The sequence below is a fragment of the Cherax quadricarinatus genome, chromosome 82 (genome assembly GCF_038502225.1).
Source record: "Cherax quadricarinatus isolate ZL_2023a chromosome 82, ASM3850222v1, whole genome shotgun sequence".
In the NCBI taxonomy this organism is placed as follows: Eukaryota; Metazoa; Arthropoda; class Malacostraca; order Decapoda; family Parastacidae; genus Cherax; species Cherax quadricarinatus.
Genome location: NC_091373.1, coordinates 4122501 through 4142500, shown reverse-complemented (window position 1 = coordinate 4142500; position 20000 = coordinate 4122501). Strand labels below are relative to the sequence as shown.

Genomic DNA, 20000 nt, shown 5'->3' with positions numbered 1-20000 from the left:
CTTGCACTTCGCCGCAAATACACATATATTCTGTGTGAATTGGGGCAGCAAGGCGCAGAGCCACTGCAATACGGAGGGTCTTAGGGTCGAGTCGCGTTCCCATTGCCGATATGGGAACTGTTTGGAGGAAGTCCCCGGAGTGATGTGCACTCACAGCCTGGAGACGGGCAATCTCCCTATCTGATGTTGCAGCCCTGAGCATGTTGGCAAGCACCTTTTCAGCAATTGGGCTATCCCAGCTTGACTGTTTGTGAGCCAGTGCTGCACTAGGGTTTGGTGCTGGAGCAGCAAGAGTCTCCCATTCGGTGATGGCACTGACATAGCTAGGGTCTTCTATTCCTGCTGAGTCACTGAGGGTGTCAGGAAGAATTTGTCTTATCAACTCGTTTGATGCAATGGAAGAGGATAGGAAAGCTGGTAGAGCAATCTGGGAGGATCTGCGTACTCCTAGCCCTCCAAGCCTGACCGGAAGTGAGGCTTGCAACCACTGTCCATCGTCAAGGGAAAGATTCAATACACTCTCTAGCATGGCCTTCAGGAGAGAGTCATATTCCTTGAGTTTTGGACTGCTGAAGGCTGGGGAGCATCTCAGAAAATAGGTAAGTTTTGGCGTTGACAGGCACCTGGTGAGTAGGTAGAAGGCATCGTGTGTGTCAATGTCTTTCATCCTGCTTTCCATCGTCCGGAGGTCTGAGACATTTTTTCCTAGGACCAGATCGATGGCATTGGACCCAAGAGGAGCACCGAGGAGAGTGCTATTGGCTGGATCAATGGCTCGTGCTCCTGGTAAAACGGTACTAATATTCTGTATCAACTGTTGATTGGTAGAAACTATTTCACATTTGGAGGGGTTTAAAGAAAGGCCCAGGCTTTCTCCCATGTCTTTAATTTTACTGATGTCCTCCAGGAGAGACTCTGTTGTGCCAGCCAGGGTACCGTCGTCCAGGAACCAGATATTGAGCTCGCTGGAGAGTGCCTCCGTGACTTCCTTGATGACCAAACAAAATAGAAAGGGGGCGAGAGGGTCCCCCTGTTGCACGCCCTCACACCAGTCAATTTCATGGTCCCCAAACAATAGTTTTGAAGTCACACTATAACACGATTCTATGAAGGGATAAAGGGAAGGGAAGTTTCTATAAACTGCTTGGAGAGCAGCATCCCTTCTGACTGAGTTGAAAGCATTGGCAAAGTCCAATTTGACCAAGGCTTTTTCATAGGACATGTTTTTGATATATACTCGTGCTGCGTGGGCAGCTGCTTCACAGCCCTGTTGAACGCCGAAACCGAGCTGAGTTGGTTTCAGCATTGCAGCAGCCTCTTGACTCACCCTTCTTACTGCAGCCTTGGCGACTAGGCGCCGAAGGGTGTTACCCACTGCAATGGGCCTGATTCCGCCATCCTTTTTGCGGAGGGCACACAATGAGGCACCAAAGAAAAAGGGTCTGATGGCCTCTGGGACACCGCCAGCCAGGCACATATAAATGTCGTGCTGAATACTTAAAACTTGTTTTGGCTTAAATAGCAACGCACTTCTTGCCGAATAGGGCAAGCGAAAATTTGTGTATGCAATAATTTCGCAAAAATCATTCTGAACCAAACGAAAAAATATATTTCATCGTGTTTGTTTATTATTAAATTATTGTAAACTTATATAAAATATATTTAGTTGGATTGGGCTAAATTAAATTGCGCTTGTTATAATAAGGTTAGGTGAACAAGTGACATAGAACCTTACTGAACCTCGTGTAGTAGATAGGTTTTTAACCAACCCAGCCAAAGTCGGGTAATAACAAGAGCCAAGAGACTGGATTTGTAGGGTATGTTGTAGACATGCGTCACTTCCTGCATGATGGTGGTAAGATGGTGTTACTGCCACGAGTCAGCGGTGGTGGTGCTGGCACTGTCTGCACCACCAGAAAGTGACGGATGGGGTCTTAGTGGCACTCCAGACAGCACTCTCGACAATCCCTCTCCTTCTTCAGGATAAACAAACACCTACAAGTGTGTGCAGCAGACATGGAACCTTCGTCCATCAGTCCATCGTCACAGAGGGGCATCGTGATGCTGCCGAAGAGCTCCTGATCCAGGGAAATAAAGCTACCTTTCAAGGAGAAATGCTTTAACATGGGTACCAACAATCTTATTAAACAGATTTAGTTCTTGACCCTAAATACATCCTGTGAACAGTATAGCTAGAATATATATGCCAGGTATCCCATGAATATCACGAGAGATGCGTTCCTAGACACTGGCGCATAGACAGATTTTTTAACGCTCTGGCCATCTCCCACCCAGGTAGGATGATCCAACAAAGAAAAAAAAATTGTATACTGTTACTCATTAAATCACTGTCTTGATGGAAGGGCGCCAACATGACAGCTCAGATGACCCTCCAAACCACAATATCCCCGCCCCTACTTCAGAGTGCAGTCACTATACGTCCCACCTCCAATACTTAAGTTCAGCTGTCTAGTTTTCCCTGAATCCCTTCATAAATGTTACGTTGCTCACACTCCAACAGTACATTAAATCATAAAAAGCACTTGCCTCCACTCCTATCTAAAATGCTCATACCAGTCTGTCGGATGTTCAAGCCCCTGACAATCGAACCCTCCTTTACTCCCTGTCTCCAACCTTTTCTAGGAAGACTCTAACCTCTCCTTCTATCAACATCAGATTTAAACGCTCTCCAAGTCATCTTACTCTGTCCCAACCTCTCAGACTGTCCAAACCACCTCAACAACCCTGTTTTCAGCTCTCTGAATAATAATTTTGGTAACTCCGCACCTCCTAATCTCCAAACTCAGAATTCTCTACATAATATTCACACCACACATTGCTCTCATACATGACATCTCCACTGCCTCCAACATCCTCTTCGCAACATTCAAAACCCATGTTTCACACCCATACAACAGTGCTGGTGCCACTATACGCTGGTGCATTTCCCCTTTTCCTGCCATGAATATAATTCTTTATCTCTACAGATGCCCCAATGCACCATACACCCGTTTTCTCCTTCGTCATTTCTAAGATTCACCTCATCTCTTATAGAATCGTCCGCTGACAAGTCCACTCCCAAATATCTGCACACATTTACTTCCTTCATACTCCCTCTGTCCAATCTTTTGTTGACTATTTAGGTATTCTCATTACCTTCGTTTCTCCTATGTTCACTTTTAATTTTTATCTTCTACATACCCTCCCAAATTCATCCACCAAGGAATCACGTGACTCTGGTTTAGGCAAGGGAACCTGCATATAAATGGTACTAGCTTATGTATATACTACACAGGTACTACACAATTTACACCTTGGCAAATTCTCGTCAGAATGTTCCAAAAGAACCGTATCATCAGCAAAAAGCAACTGTGACAACGCTCTAATTATCACAGTAGTCATCATCCTAGTCATCACATGAGTCATCGTAATTATTACAGTAGTCATCATAATGGTTATCACATGAGTCAACACCCTAATTAACACAGTAGTCATAGTAATCACACGATTGAACACCCTAATTATCACAGTGGCCATCACCTTAGTCATTACCCTAGTCATTACACTAGTCATCACCCTAGTCATTACCCTAGTCATCACCTCACCCTGCCACTTCTGGTGCAGTGGTCTTCTCGAGAGTCAGAAGTGGCCTTCCCAACCCTCCACTCATTGTTTCAGACCTAGCGCTTTGTTGAAGTAACTACCAACTCCACTACCACTACCACCACCTCCACTACCACTACCACCACTACCACTACCAACACCACCACTATCACCACCACTACCACTACCAACACCACCACTACCACCACCACCGCTACCACCACCACCACCGCTACCACCACCACCACCGCTACCACCACCACCACCACCACTGCTACCACCACCACAGTATACTGAGATGTATACAGTACCCATTCACCTTCGTATACATATTAAGGAAAGATTTACTCAGCAGAATTCATACGTCGTGCGGATTAATTTGATTTTCCATAAACTGCGTTGAATTATTACTTTATTTCTTCATAAATTATTGGTAAATACAACAGTAATAAATTTATTAAGAATAATATCATTAACAGAAATGACAAATTTTGCTGTTAGTGAAATGCTATAAATTAAAAAAAAAATAGTGTATATTTCCAAATGTAAACTATTTATTTAAATATAATTAATTATAATTTTTTTCTAAAGCTATATATTAAATCAGAATAATAATGGGTCATCTAATGACTGAAACTTAAGTTAGGAGGTAATTCTGATGATTAAAATATATATATATATATATATATATATATATATATATATATATATATATATATATATATATATATATATATATATATATATATATATATATATCTTAAACCTTCAGGGCACTATCTACAAGAAATCGTATTTTTTTGTGTGTGTGGTCCGATTTCCAGTGTAGCGTTATGGTGTTGTTAAGGAGCAGTTTGCATCCTATGCACATGTTTACATGGACTTCTTGTTGCAAAGTTGCAAGATATTGCAAAATTGTATTTATCATAAATCCCTCCTTAACCTACAAAATTGTTAAGTTGTACAATGTTCTAGTCAACATCAGATGAAAGATAAAGAGTTAGATTATCTAGATTTTAAACTTTTTAACAAGAAATGTCAATAGATTGCATTATTAAAAATTTTGAAATTTGTGGTTTTTTTTTTTTGGGGGGGGGGGCATTTTTTGTGAGAATAAGAGTCAATACAACAAAATGGTAAAACATATTGCAAAACATCTTTGAATACTAAATAGAACCATCATTCATCAATATTGTCTGAAAAAATCATGACACTCCTATTATTACTCTTTGCCAATAAGTGCAACAAATATCAATAACTTATTCCTCAGTTATTCAAGTTTTGCTTCTATAAAACTCTATGGAGGTGAAACAGCAAATTTGAGCGTGTTGCAAACCCCTATCATTGTTGACAACCCAGAGTGAGCGTGTTGCAAACCCCTATCATTGTTGATAACCCAGAGTGAGCGTGTTGCAAACCCCTATCATTGTTAACAACCCAGAGTGAGTGTGTTGCAAACCCCTATCATTGTTGACAACCCAGAGTGAGCGTGTTGCAAACCCCTATCATTGTTGATAACCCAGAGTGAGCGTGTTGCAAACCCCTATCATTGTTGATAACCCAGAGTGAGCGTGTTGCAAACCCCTATCATTGTTGACAACCCAGAGTGAGCGTGTTGCAAACCCCTATCATTGCTGATAACCCAGAGTGAGCGTGTTGCAAGCCCCTATCATTGTTAACAACCCAGAGTGAGCGTGTTGCAAACCCCTATCATTGTTGACAACCCAGAGTGAGCGTGTTGCAAACCCCTATCATTGTTGACAACCCAGAGTGAGCGTGTTGCAAATCCCTATCATTGTTAACAACCCAGAGTGAGTGTGTTGCAAACCCCTATCATTGTTGACAACCCAGAGTGAGCGAGTTGCAAACCCCTATCATTGTTGATAACCCAGAGTGAGCGTGTTGCAAACCCCTATCATTGTTGATAACCCAGAGTGAGCGTGTTGCAAACCCCTATCATTGTTGATAACCCAGAGTGAGCGTGTTGCAAACCCCTATCATTGTTGATAACCCAGAGTGAGCGTGTTGCAAACCCCTATCATTGTTGATAACCCAGAGTGAGCGTGTTGCAAACCCCTATCATTGTTGATAACCCAGAGTGAGCGTGTTGCAAACCCCTATCATTGTTGATAACCCAGAGTGAGCGTGTTGCAAACCCCTATCATTGTTGATAACCCAGAGTGAGCGTGTTGCAAACCCCTATCATTGTTGATAACCCAGAGTGAGCGTGTTGCAAACCCCTATCATTGTTGATAACCCAGAGTGAGCGTGTTGCAAACCCCTATCATTGTTGATAACCCAGAGTGAGCGTGTTGCAAACCCCTATCATTGTTGATAACCCAGAGTGAGCGTGTTGCAAACCCCTATCATTGTTGATAACCCAGAGGCAACTGAGTTGCAACAACTCTGTGCTCTTCACTTTAGTCGTCACAGAACTTGTTTAGAATGAAATAATCAGAATAATAATAATTCAGAATGAAATAATAGTAATTTCTGGAGTAAACAAAAACAATAAAAACACTAATTGCCAACATGCCCTCTTGATGACAACAAAAACATAAAAATTACATTTTTGAAAAAAACATACTTAGAAATATGATAGAAACAAGCTGATTGCATCAACATGTTGCCAGAATTTTGCACTATTTTTTGTTAAGAAAACCTAAAATTTTAAAAATTTTCAACTTCTATTTTATGATCTCTATATAGGTTGCCAAAGGCCCCTTCACAGCCTTGAAAATCCTCACCCCAAGGTAACAGTAAATTTTACGACATTTGTAGGACATCAGAGATCATCTCCAATGGATGTAAGTCACTGACTTTTTTAGGGTTATCCTAGGTAACCTACACATATATTACAATGTATAATAATTTGCATAAATGTATTTGTGCACCTGTACCTAAATAAGCTTGTGACAGGGGACATGTGTCCTAGGACTCTTCTGATTCCTCATTCCCTCATCAGGAGAGACTGGAGGACTCGTTCGATATGCGTTATACAGAACTAACAGAATATAACTGTATACTCTTTATTCGACTGGCTCTGTGAGGCTTGATTCCCTCAGTCCATTCTTGATTAAGATTGTAATAACAGTCAGGCTGGCTCTGTGAAACATGTCCGTAAGTTGGCTAGTGGGTGATATTTCACTAAGTGTTAAAACTGCCGCTCACTTCTGGACTTACTGTAAGCGAAGAAGTTTTGTCGTTACGAGGCTTCCATAACCGCCAACATGAATTTCTGCAGATTTGTCTACTGCAGGATCCAGTGGACATGGAAGAAGCTAACATTGATAACTGCAGGGTTAGGTCACTGACGTGAGACGTCATGACTAAGATTGTTGAAGGTACGCGAAAGGGCATTCTCAATCTGTTTAACATTCCGTAAAGCACCACGGTCTGACTATATTTATGTTGGATACTTCCGTGTTGTGCGGTAGCACCAGTGCTAATGCGCTAGTGCTGTTGTACTTGCACTGTTGCGCTAGTATTGACACACTAGTACTATTTCACTAGTGTAGTCTTACTAGTAACTGCCTGCTCGTTCCTAATTCCGGTGTTCCCTGATGCTGATGGTTTTAATTTGCTTTCTGATCAACTGCCTCACCGTAAATTCCTTGAAGGACACTTAAACGTCCACCATTAACTGAGTCGCCTTAGGCCGATAGTGGCACTAGTGCCAATGATTAGGGTGGAAACATACATCTGGTGTATATATATAATTTTTCTCTCTGGTTATAACACCATCTGTTACGTGAGGTGTCTTTGACGACTAAATCCGGGAGTTGATCATTTCCTGAGTTGCATCTCTTATGATTGCGACACTCTGGTCTGTCCTCCACTCTACACTTATAACTTCAGTTGTTGTTGTTTTAACATTCCCCAGGACAGAGGCCTGACACGGGTTGTGAACTTTCGATGGCTCGTTTTTAATAATTTCAAGAAAGCAGAGTCTTGGTCATTCTGAAGGATCGCTGACCTTGATATCTCCCGAAATGGCAGACACGAAGGAACACATTGTCATTTTATCAATCACTAGGTCTCCTGAGTTAGTTCTTGAAAAGACCTTGATACTGACATTAAACATTAAGTGTCCTGGTGGACGCCAGAATGCCACAAGGCACTAACTCTAAGGAACACTCCTTGCATTTTTCGAAATATAAACAAGCTTGTGCTCAGTCCAGACGGACAGACAGACCATCTCTAGGGAGAGTTCTTGACGCCTGTGATAGGCGTTGATTCAAGGAATTAGAATTGTCCACCCCTCCCTTGGATCGAACTTGAACACCTCCCATTCTCCGAGGTGCTATATAACCCTTACGTTCTTAATGGTTCCCTGCGAGGTTATGCTGCCACTCATACAGAAGACCCCAGCCAGTCTTAGGTGTGGTCCACTACACACCACATCACCAAGAAACACTCCCGACACATCATCGTCTCTTACAATTAACACAGTAGATAGAAATGGTTAACACCATCGGCAGGAATATTACATTTACCAGCAGCTTGGTAAACTACCATCCATCGTTTTAACGTCATATACTTGAGGCTGGGCTCATGCCCATAGATTTTGCCCTAGGAGTGAACACTCCCGCATATAACTTCGTCTTTACTATACATGGACTACATTTTCCTCTAAAATCCTCTAAAGATAGAAATACACAAACTCTTAATAAGTCGAGCAAGTACACTGATCTAGTGGAAATGATGCGTAATTTTTATCCTTCACGTTTATCTCAATCTTATACAACTCTAGCACCAAAAGCTGCCCTTTGTAAAACGATATGTGCAAGGGTTCTGGCTAAACTAATGCACCATATTTAAGTTCAGTGGTCTTTACGTACTAATTAAAACTGCTCAGAGATATCTTCCTGATTCTGTGCCTTTCCTTAACATCTCGCCATGATATATAATGTTTATCCTGATGACCAATACATTGTTTATGATGTAAGTCCAACAAATTTCTGGTGTTTACATTGCGTGACGTCTCGCCAATTTTCCGTTCGTCAAAACCATCATAGGATATTTTATTTTTTTAATTAAAAAATGTGTTTTACACTATAAGAAATATTTTTAAGTTCTTTAAAGAAATAAATTTTTATTATTAGAGAAATATTTTGTTTGTGTTTTTTTTTATTTTACTTAGAGAATTTATTTTTATTAAATAAAGGGTTTGTTTACGTTTTCGTTCTAATATATATTTTCTTTTCTTATCAAAGAAATTATTTTTCCTCCTAAAGAAATGTATTTTTTTTTAATTTTTCTTACTAAATCTTTTTTTCCTTATTTCAGAAATTATTTTTCTTATTAAAAAAAATTAATTTTCTCTTATTTTTCATATAATAAAAAATATTCTGTTTTTGCTCTACCAAAAAAAAAAAAATACTTAAGAACTGTTTTAAATTTTTTCTAACTAAAGAAATACATTTGTTTTGTTTTTCTGTTATTAATAACATTTGATAAATTAGACACATTTGTTGTTATTGTGTTGCAGGAGGGGATCTGGGGGAGGGGGAACAGCCCGATCTCCAACACCTGACCCTCTCCTCCCCATGATCACCACACCACCACCACGTCTCGCCCACGCCTCTACCACGCCACCACGTCTCGCCCACGCCTCCACCACGCCACCACGTCTCGCCCACGCCACCACCACCACGCCCACACCCTCGCCACTCAGCCATGGACGCCGAGAATAGGGTGGTTCTTAACGTGGGTGGAATAAGACACGAAACATACAAGGTGAGAAGGGACCAGAGAGGGACCTCTCTGGGGAAGGTGCTCTTGATCCAGGAAATTGGAGCTGCACTTCATTTCCTCGGATCAAGCCTGATTACCTCCCATTCTCTCCAGACTTGAAGTGAATATTTAAGAGATACAGACTTAGAATAAACATCTGAGAGATGCATGATCAACATCTGTGAGACAATATAAACATCTAAAACATTCAGGTCTTCAACATTTAATAACATTGTGCAGCAGGTCTTAAAAAATATCATGAACTGTTATTAATAGAGAAAAATGTAGCGTTTCAGTTTCGCACGACGACAGAGCTCTACACAGGGCTCTCTACAGAGCTCTTTAGAAAGCTCTACACAGAGCTCTATAAAAAGCGCTACACAGAGTTCTACACAGAGCTCTATAGAAAGCTCTACAAAGAGCTCTCTACAGAGTTCTATGGAAAACTCTAAAACAGAGCTCTACATAGAGCTCTATAGAAAGCTCTACACAGAGCACTATAGAAAGCTCTACACAGAGCTCTAAGCAGAATTCTAGACAGAGCTCTACACGGGGCTCTACGCAGAGTTTTAGGCAGAAGTCTAAGAGTGAGCTGTATAGAGAGCTCTATACACAACGACACGTCATCCCAGAGATAACCTCTGCAAACCTGTCTTTCAAATACGCACTTTCACTTACCTGTTAATTTAATGCATATTATTCAAATACATTGCTGTTGCAATTGCTGGGGAAAAAAAATCCTTCTCTGTTATACTCACAAATCTCCACAATGGATTTACGTATATTCAGCACTTTGCCTTATTGTGTGTGTGTGTGTGTGTGGAGGAGTCGAATGATAGCTCTAGGCCTTTCATCTTGCAATCAAGACATCATCAGGAGCTTGCAGTTTTGCAGAAATGAGTAAGGAGATCAGATCAGATTCGTTCAGTGGAATGTTCTTGGCAAGAACGTTCCACTGAACGAATCTGCTGGAACCACCTACTCAGTCCTGCAACATTACAAGATCCTGATGATATGTTGATTGCAGCACGAAAGGCCTAGAGCTATCATTTAACTCTCCCTGTGGTTGTTTTACATACACACACACACACACACACACACACACACACACACACACACACACACACACACACACACACACACACACACACACACACACACACATATGATTTTAATATGTACCTCATCATGGTATAAGAAGTAAATATATACTTGCGCATAAAAACGTTGTTTAGTTTCAATTACTAATTAGTGATTGTTGACGTAGTGTTTTATGTCCATGTTTTGCAGGCTACCTTGAAAAAGATCCCAGCAACTCGTCTCTCTCGCCTCACAGAGGCTCTAGCCAATTACGATCCCATCCTCAACGAGTATTTCTTTGACCGTCATCCTGGCGTGTTTGCGCAGGTGAGTCGTCAGCAGTGTTGTTATGGCTCCACTCAACACCTACTCACAAATTAGTACTATGTTATATGAACATTATATTTGTACTTAGAGTGCCTGCACTCTGAATTAGGGGTGGGCGTTCTTGTACACCTCTCCAGCACGGACCTGTACGTCTTAACACATCTTCACTGCAGAAGATTGGAAGAAATTAGTAGAGAAGGCGGGAAATTCTATATTTTATATTATACATTTTTATAATTTTCGAGTGAGATAAGTTGAAATAGAGGACAGAGATGATCTCAGGCACTACGACAACACTAACGTATCTCGTTGCTATTCATAGGTTCAGTTGTAAATAGCAGAATCAATTGAGGACAGACCCACCAACGTAACTCTCTCTCTCTCTCTCTCCCACTCTCTCTCTCTCTCTCTCTCTCTCTCTCTCTCTCTCTCTCTCTCTCTCTCTCTCTCTCTCTCTCTCTCTCTCTCTCTCTCTCTCTCTCTCTCTCTCCCCCCCCCTCTCTCTCTCTCTCTCTCTCTTTTTTTTTTTTATTTTTTTTTTTTTTTTTTTTTTTTTTTTTTACACAGGGTTTGACAATGTTAAGGATCCCTAGCTTCATTGACAGCTATATTACAGGTTAAGGATTCCTAACTTTATTGGCAAGCTAAGAGCTGTTACCTACATCAGCTCATTTGAAAGCATTTTTATTGTTATGAGACATACAAGTACGGGACAGGATGAAGTTGGAGCCATCTGTGGGCCAGCATTTTCATTTGATCAACTGACTTTATCTCGTTGATATCATTATGCTGTACGAATGTGTTCCATACTCGAGTCATCCTGGGTATGTATGATCTCAGATGGAGTGATGTTCTGGAGAAGGTTACAGCCAGAGTGAATTTGCTGCTTTCTGCCCGTCTTGTGGCATAAAAGCTTGTTTCACGCTGTCCTCGAAGTGGATCCAAGTGTGGTATTTTGACAATATTGGCCTTGTACATAACAGTAAGGCCACCCACATCCCTCCTATGTTGAAGGCTCTGCTGAAATGACAGATCTATCCAGGATTGGTCCAGGCGAGAGATGAGACGTCTTGCTCTGTTCTCTACTCTGTCCAGCAGTCGCAGATGAGAGGGGGGGCAGGCAAACCAAGAAAGTGGAGCATACTCAAGGTGTGAGCGTACTTGTGCCTCGTATAGGATCTTGCAACCCCTACTGTCAAGCAGATGCGAGATACGGCGAAGTGCTGTAAGCTTCCTGGCTGCCTTGTTTGCAAGATTTACAACATGGTTCTTCATGGTTAGTTTGGAGTCAAATTTCACCCCAAGGATATCAACTTCTTCTCCAGGTGCCAACATCCTCCCATTCATCCTTACTACTGCGCCAGCATTACCATCATGGTGCCTAGAGACGATCATCATTTGCGTTTTCTCAGGTGCAAATGTTACTTGCCATCTATTTCCCCAAGCTGATATAGCTCTCAGCTGGTGATTGATGTAGCTTAGAGCAGCTGGCATTTCTTCTCTTGGATAAGTGAATGTCAGTGTACAGTCGTCTGCATATGCATGTGATTCTGGGATGAGATGAAGAAGGTCGTTGAAGTAGACATTCCATAACAGTGGACCCAGCACGCTTCCTTGTGGAACGCTTGCCCCAATAGGATGCCTTGCTGATTCCGTTCCATTGAGGACTACACTTAGAGATCTACCATGAAGGTAATCACTGATGAGACATAGCGTAGAGCCTGCAATTCCCAGTGCTTGAAGTTTTGCTAAGAGGCCCTGGTGCCACACCCGGTCGAAAGCGCCAGCAATGTCCAGTGCTACCACACAGCTGACTTTGGATTCATCCAGTGACTGGTGCCACTTAGTGGAGAGGTTTAACAACAGATCAGCAGCAGAGTAACCTTTCCTGAAGCCATATTGACGATCACAAAGTAGTGAGTGGTAGTCAAAAAAATCTGTCATTTGTCTTGAGATAATTGTTTCAAGGATCTTACCAGTGATTGACAGGAGTGACACTGGTCTGTAGTTGCTGATTTCTGCTCTGCTCTTCTTTTTGTGAACAGGGACTACATTTGCCTCTTTCCATGGAGAGGGCCATTTACACTGTACTAGGCAGTGCTGAAAGATGCGAGTTAGAGGTGCTGCTAGCTGGTCTGCACATCTTCTCAACAATTTTGGGCTCAACTTGTCTGGGCCCACAGCCTTTTCTTGGTCAAGTGATTTAAGAAGGAAATGCACCTCCTCCTGCCTTATTGTCACCACTGACAGTTTTGACACAGTTCTTGCAGCTAGCCAAGGAGGGACCCTTGCTGGATCAGGAACTTGCATTTTGGTAGCAAAGTGTTCAGCAAAGAGGTCCGCCTTCTCTTGACTACTAGTAGAGGTGGTCCCATCCTGTCGATTTAGAGGTGGAATAAGTTCATCAGGCAGATAACCTTGTCTGTCCTTGACCAGGGACCACCAGGTTTTGGAGCCTACCCTACCTGATGCTAACTTTCTTTTAGTGTCCACCTCCCATTTAGCAATGGCCCACTTTTGAACATCACCCATATGCCTACAGGCTTGCATGTGCAAGTTCCTGTTATAGGTGGTAGGATGTCTCTTTTACCTTCGCCATGCTTTGTACTTAGCAGTAGCAGCCTCTCTACAACGAAAGCCAAACCAAGGCTGATCTGTAGGCTTTGTCACATATTGCCTGTGAGAAATGTGTTCTTGTTGCAGATTAAGGATGTGTCCAGTGAAGGCTTTCACTTGGTTGTCAACATCCCCCTGGAGAAGAGCATTCCAGTCGGTGGTGGCGAGCTCAGAGCAAAGGGCTGGCCAATTACCTTTTTCCCATAGCCAGGTTGTGCGTGTGGACTCCTCACCTCGTTCTGTTGGGATCTTAAGTGTGGTAAAAACAGCCTTGTGGTCAGACGATCCAACGTAGCCGAGGGGTTGACAAGTGACTATGCCTTCTGCCAGATCACTCACTACTGGGTCAAGGGAGGAGCCAGAGATATGAGTAGGGAAATCAACAAAGTTTCTCACGTCAAACACTGCAAGAAGGTCATCAAAGTCCCTCTGTATAAGGTGCTGGTTGAGGTCACCAACAATTATAATATGTTGACAGTTGTGTTGTAGCAGAAGGGAGTCAATATTTTCCATTAGGAAGTTGATAGGGTCTGCGTGTTGCCACTGAGGTCTGTACATTGCACATGCTAGTACAGAGGTACTAGTGTTTATACAGAGCTTGAAGAACATCATTTCAAGATGTGTAGGGGTGGCAACATCTATGTGCTGGGCATGAACACTTTTAGAGAAGCACACAGCAACACCACCTCCTTGCCCTTGCCTGTCTCTTCTCATCCATGAGGTGTAGCCAGCAATTCTTGCAAAATTTTCTGGAGTCCTGTCATCCAAAAATGTTTCAACAACAGCTATCATGTCTCTCTCTCTCTCTCTCTCTCTCTTTTTTCTTTTTCTCTCTTTCTCTCTTTCTCTCTTTCTCTCTTTCTCTCTCTCTCTTTTTTTTTTTTTTTTTTTTTTTTTTTTTTTACACATGGTTTGACAAGGTTAAGGATCCCTAGCTTTATTGACAAGCTATTTACAGGTTAAGGATTCCTAACTTTATTGACAAGCTAAGAGCTGTTACCTACATCAGCTCATTTGAAAGCATTTTTATTGTTATGAGACATACAAGTAGGGAACAGGATGAAGTTGGAGCCATCTGTGGGCCAGCATTTTCATTTGATCAACTGACGTTATCTCGTTGACATCATTATGCTGAACGAATGTGTTCCATACTCGAGTCATCCTGGGTATGTATGATCTCAGATGGAGTGATGTTCTGGAGAAGGGTACAGCCAGAGTGAAGTTGCTGCTTTCTGCCCGTCTTGTGGCATAAAAGCTTGTTTCGCGCTGTCCTCGAAGTGGATCCAAGTGTGGTATTTTGACAATATTGGCCTTGTACATAACAGTAAGGCCACCCACATCCCTCCTATGTTGAAGGCTCTGCTGAAATGACAGATCCATCCAGGATGGGTCCAGGCGAGAGATGAGACGTCTTGCTCTGTTCTCTACTCTGTCAAGCAGTCGCAGATGAGAGGGGGGACAGGCAAACCAAGAAAGTGGAGCATACTCAAGGTGTGAGCGTACTTGTGCCTCGTGCAGTATCTTGCAACCCCTACTGTCAAGCAGATGCGAGATACGGCGAAGTGCTGTAAGCTTCCTGGCTGCCTTGTTTGCAAGATTTACAACATGGTTCTTCATGGTTAGTTTGGAGTCAAATTTCACCCCAAGGATATCAACTTCTTCTCCAGGTGCCAACATCCTCCCATTCATCCTTACTACTGCACCAGCATTACCATCATGGTGCCTAGAGACGATCATCATTTGCGTTTTCTCAGGTGCAAATGTTACTTGCCATCTATTTCCCCAAGCTGATATAGCTCTCAGCTGGTGATTGATGTAGCTTAGAGCAGCTGGCATTTCTTCTCTTGGATAAGTGAATGTCAGTGTACAGTCGTCTGCATATGCATGTGATTCTGGGATGAGATGAAGAAGGTCGTTGAAGTAGACATTCCATAACAGTGGACCCAGCACACTTCCTTGTGGAACGCTTGCCCCAATAGGATGTCTTGCTGATTCCGTTCCATTGAGGACTACACTTAGAGATCTACCATGAAGGTAATCACTGAGGAGACATAGCGTAGAGCCTGCAATTCCCAGTGCTTGAAGTTTTGCTAAGAGGCCCTGGTGCCACACCCGGTCGAAAGCGCCAGCAATGTCCAGTGCTACCACACAGCTGACTTTGGATTCATCCAGTGACTGGTGCCACTTAGTGGAGAGGTTTAACAACAGATCAGCAGCAGAGTAACCTTTCCTGAAGCCATATTGACGATCACAAAGTAGTGAGTGGTAGTCAAAAAAATCTGTCATTTGTCTTGAGATTATTGTCTCAAGGATCTTACCAGTGATTGACAGGAGTGACACTGGTCTGTAGTTGCTGATTTCTGCTCTGCTCTTCTTTTTGTGAACAGGGACTACATTTGCCTCTTTCCATGGAGAGGGCCATTTGCACTGTACTAGGCAGTGCTGAAAGATGCGAGTTAGAGGTGCTGCTAGCTGGTCTGCACATCTTCTCAACAATCTTGGGCTCAACTTGTCTGGGCCCACAGCCTTTTCTTGGTCAAGTGATTTAAGAAGGAAATGCACCTCCTCCTGCCTTATTGTCACCCCTGACAGTTTTGACACAGTTCTTGCAGCTAGCCAAGGAGGGTCCCTTGCTGGATCAGGAACTTGCATTTTGGTAGCAAAGTGTTCAGCAAAGAGGTCCGCCTTCTCTTGACTACTAGTAGAGGTGGTCCCATCCTGTCGATTTAGAGGTGGAATAAGTTCATCAGGCAGATAACCTTGTCTGTCCTTGACCAGGGACCACCAGGTTTTGGAGCCTACCCTACCTGATGCTAACTTTCTTTTAGTGTCCACCTCCCATTTAGCAATGGCCCACTTTTGAACATCACCCATATGCCTACAGGCTTGCATGTGCAAGTTCCTGTTATAGGTGGTAGGATGTCTCTTATACCTTCGCCATGCTTTGTACTTAGCAGTAGCAGCCTCTCTACAACGAAAGCCAAACCAAGGCTGATCTGTAGGCTTTGTCACATATTGCCGGTGAGGAATGTGTTCTTGTTGCAGATTAAGGATGTGTCCAGTGAAGGCTTTCACTTGGTTGTCAACATCCCCCTGGAGAAGAGCATTCCAGTCGGTGGTGGCGAGCTCAGAGCAAAGGGCTGGCCAATTACCTCTTTCCCATAGCCAGGTTGTGCGTGTGGACTCCTCACCTCGTTCTGTTGGGATCTTAAGTGTGGTAAAAACAGCCTTGTGGTCAGACGATCCAACGTAGCCGAGGGGTTGACAAGTGACTATGCCTTCTGCCAGATCACTCACTACTGGGTCAAGGGAGGAGCCAGAGATATGAGTAGGGAAATCAACAAAGTTTCTCATGTCAAACACTGCAAGAAGGTCATCAAAGTCCCTCTGTATAAGGTGCTGGTTGAGGTCACCAACAATTATAATATGTTGACAGTTGTGTTGTAGCAGAAGGGAGTCAATATTTTCCATTAGGAAGTTGATAGGGTCTGCATGTTGCCACTGAGGTCTGTACATTGCACATGCTAGTACAGAGGTACTAGTGTTTATACAGAGCTTGAAGAACATCATTTCAAGATGTGTAGGGGTGGCAACATCTATGTGCTGGGCATGAACACTTTTAGAGAAGCACACAGCAACACCACCTCCTTGCCCTTGCCTGTCTCTTCTCATCCATGAGGTGTAGCCAGCAATTCTTGCAAAATTTTCTGGAGTCCTGTCATCCAAAAATGTTTCAACAACAGCTATCATGTCGGGACGTCGAGTGTTCACAAAGCTATGTGTGAGCTCTCCAACATTAGTAATGAAACCTCTAATGTTGGCCGACAGGATGCTGATAGACTGGCTCCTCATGATGAAGTGGTCAGCTTGAGGTGGTGGGTGTGTAGGGAATGTAAGGTGCCTGCCCTTGAGAGAGGTAGGGTACTGAGGCAGCTGCAGGGATGTAGGTCTGTGGTCTTGTATAAGGCCCAATCCCACCTAAATGGGCTGGGATAGGAGTAGCTAAGTGGGTGACGTGTGAGAGTGTTTACCAATTCAGAGATCCTGCTGGTTTGTTCTGAGAACAGGTCTCTAAACAGGTGGCCCTGTCTGTCAAGTTCCTTTTTCTTCCGACACTGGTCCTCCTTATGTCTTTCTCTCTCTCTTTCTCTTTCTCTTTCTCTCTCTCTTTCTCTCTTTCTCTCTCTTTCTCTCTCTTTCTCTCTCTTTCTCTCTCTTTCTCTCTCTCTCTCTCTCTCTCTCTCTCTCTTTCTTTTTCTCTTTCTCTCTTTCTTTTTTTTTTTTTTTTTTTTTTTTTTTTTTTTTTACACATGGTTTGACAAGGTTAAGGATCCCTAGGTTTATTGACAAGCTATTTACAGGTTAAGGATTCCTAACTTTATTGACAAGCTAAGAGCTGTTACCTACATCAGCTCATTTGAAAGCATTTTTATTGTTATGAGACATACAAGTAGGGAACAGGATGAAGTTGGAGCCATCTGTGGGCCAGCATTTTCATTTGATCAACTGACGTTATCTCGTTGACATCATTATGCTGTACGAATGTGTTCCATACTCGAGTCATCCTGGGTATGTATGATCTCAGATGGAGTGATGTTCTGGAGAAGGGTACAGCCAGAGTGAAGTTGCTGCTTTCTGCCCGTCTTGTGGCATAAAAGCTTGTTTCGCGCTGTCCTCGAAGTGGATCCAAGTGTGGTATTTTGACAATATTGGCCTTGTACATAACAGTAAGGCCACCCACATCCCTCCTATGTTGAAGGCTCTGCTGAAATGACAGATCCATCCAGGATGGGTCCAGGCGAGAGATGAGACGTCTTGCTCTGTTCTCTACTCTGTCAAGCAGTCGCAGATGAGAGGGGGGACAGGCAAACCAAGAAAGTGGAGCATACTCAAGGTGTGAGCGTACTTGTGCCTCGTACAGGATCTTGCAACCCCTACTGTCAAGCAGATGCGAGATACGGCGAAGTGCTGTAAGCTTCCTGGCTGCCTTGTTTGCAAGATTTACAACATGGTTCTTCATGGTTAGTTTGGAGTCAAATTTCACCCCAAGGATATCAACTTCTTCTCCAGGTGCCAACATCCTCCCATTCATCCTTACTACTGCACCAGCATTACCATCATGGTGCCTAGAGACGATCATCATTTGCGTTTTCTCAGGTGCAAATGTTACTTGCCATCTATTTCCCCAAGCTGATATAGCTCTCAGCTGGTGATTGATGTAGCTTAGAGCAGCTGGCATTTCTTCTCTTGGATAAGTGAATGTCAGTGTACAGTCGTCTGCATATGCATGTGATTCTGGGATGAGATGAAGAAGGTCGTTGAAGTAGACATTCCATAACAGTGGACCCAGCACACTTCCTTGTGGAACGCTTGCCCCAATAGGATGTCTTGCTGATTCCGTTCCATTGAGGACTACACTTAGAGATCTACCATGAAGGTAATCACTGAGGAGACATAGCGTAGAGCCTGCAATTCCCAGTGCTTGAAGTTTTGCTAAGAGGCCCTGGTGCCACACCCGGTCGAAAGCGCCAGCAATGTCCAGTGCTACCACACAGCTGACTTTGGATTCATCCAGTGACTGGTGCCACTTAGTGGAGAGGTTTAACAACAGATCAGCAGCAGAGTAACCTTTCCTGAAGCCATATTGACGATCACAAAGTAGTGAGTGGTAGTCAAAAAAATCTGTCATTTGTCTTGAGATTATTGTCTCAAGGATCTTACCAGTGATTGACAGGAGTGACACTGGTCTGTAGTTGCTGATTTCTGCTCTGCTCTTCTTTTTGTGAACAGGGACTACATTTGCCTCTTTCCATGGAGAGGGCCATTTGCACTGTACTAGGCAGTGCTGAAAGATGCGAGTTAGAGGTGCTGCTAGCTGGTCTGCACATCTTCTCAACAATCTTGGGCTCAACTTGTCTGGGCCCACAGCCTTTTCTTGGTCAAGTGATTTAAGAAGGAAATGCACCTCCTCCTGCCTTATTGTCACCCCTGACAGTTTTGACACAGTTCTTGCAGCTAGCCAAGGAGGGTCCCTTGCTGGATCAGGAACTTGCATTTTGGTAGCAAAGTGTTCAGCAAAGAGGTCCGCTTTCTCTTGACTACTAGTAGAGGTGGTCCCATCCTGTCGATTTAGAGGTGGAATAAGTTCATCAGGCAGATAACCTTGTCTGTCCTTGACCAGGGACCACCAGGTTTTGGAGCCTACCCTACCTGATGCTAACTTTCTTTTAGTGTCCAACTCCCATTTAGCAATGGCCCACTTTTGAACATCACCCATATGCCTACAGGCTTGCATGTGCAAGTTCCTGTTATAGGTGGTAGGATGTCTCTTATACCTTCGCCATGCTTTGTACTTAGCAGTAGCAGCCTCTCTACAACGAAAGCCAAACCAAGGCTGATCTGTAGGCTTTGTCACATATTGCCGGTGAGGAATGTGTTCTTGTTGCAGATTAAGGATGTGTCCAGTGAAGGCTTTCACTTGGTTGTCAACATCCCCCTGGAGAAGAGCATTCCAGTCGGTGGTGGCGAGCTCAGAGCAAAGGGCTGGCCAATTACCTCTTTCCCATAGCCAGGTTGTGCGTGTGGACTCCTCACCTCGTTCTGTTGGGATCTTAAGTGTGGTAAAAACAGCCTTGTGG

General features: G+C 43.3%; 1 protein-coding gene across 1 annotated transcript in view; it reads left to right on the top strand.

The window, feature by feature from the left end:
* Positions 1-20000, top strand: part of Shaw (Shaker cognate w) — a 106997-nt gene that overhangs the window by 62704 nt on the left and 24293 nt on the right. Inside the window, exons 2-4 of the mRNA XM_070102639.1 lie at positions 9095-9342; positions 10630-10746; positions 10837-10892. Coding sequence (XP_069958740.1) covers positions 9283-9342; positions 10630-10746; positions 10837-10892 — 233 coding nt within the window. The 5' untranslated portion in view covers positions 9095-9282. The remainder of the gene's footprint in view (positions 1-9094; positions 9343-10629; positions 10747-10836; positions 10893-20000) is intronic.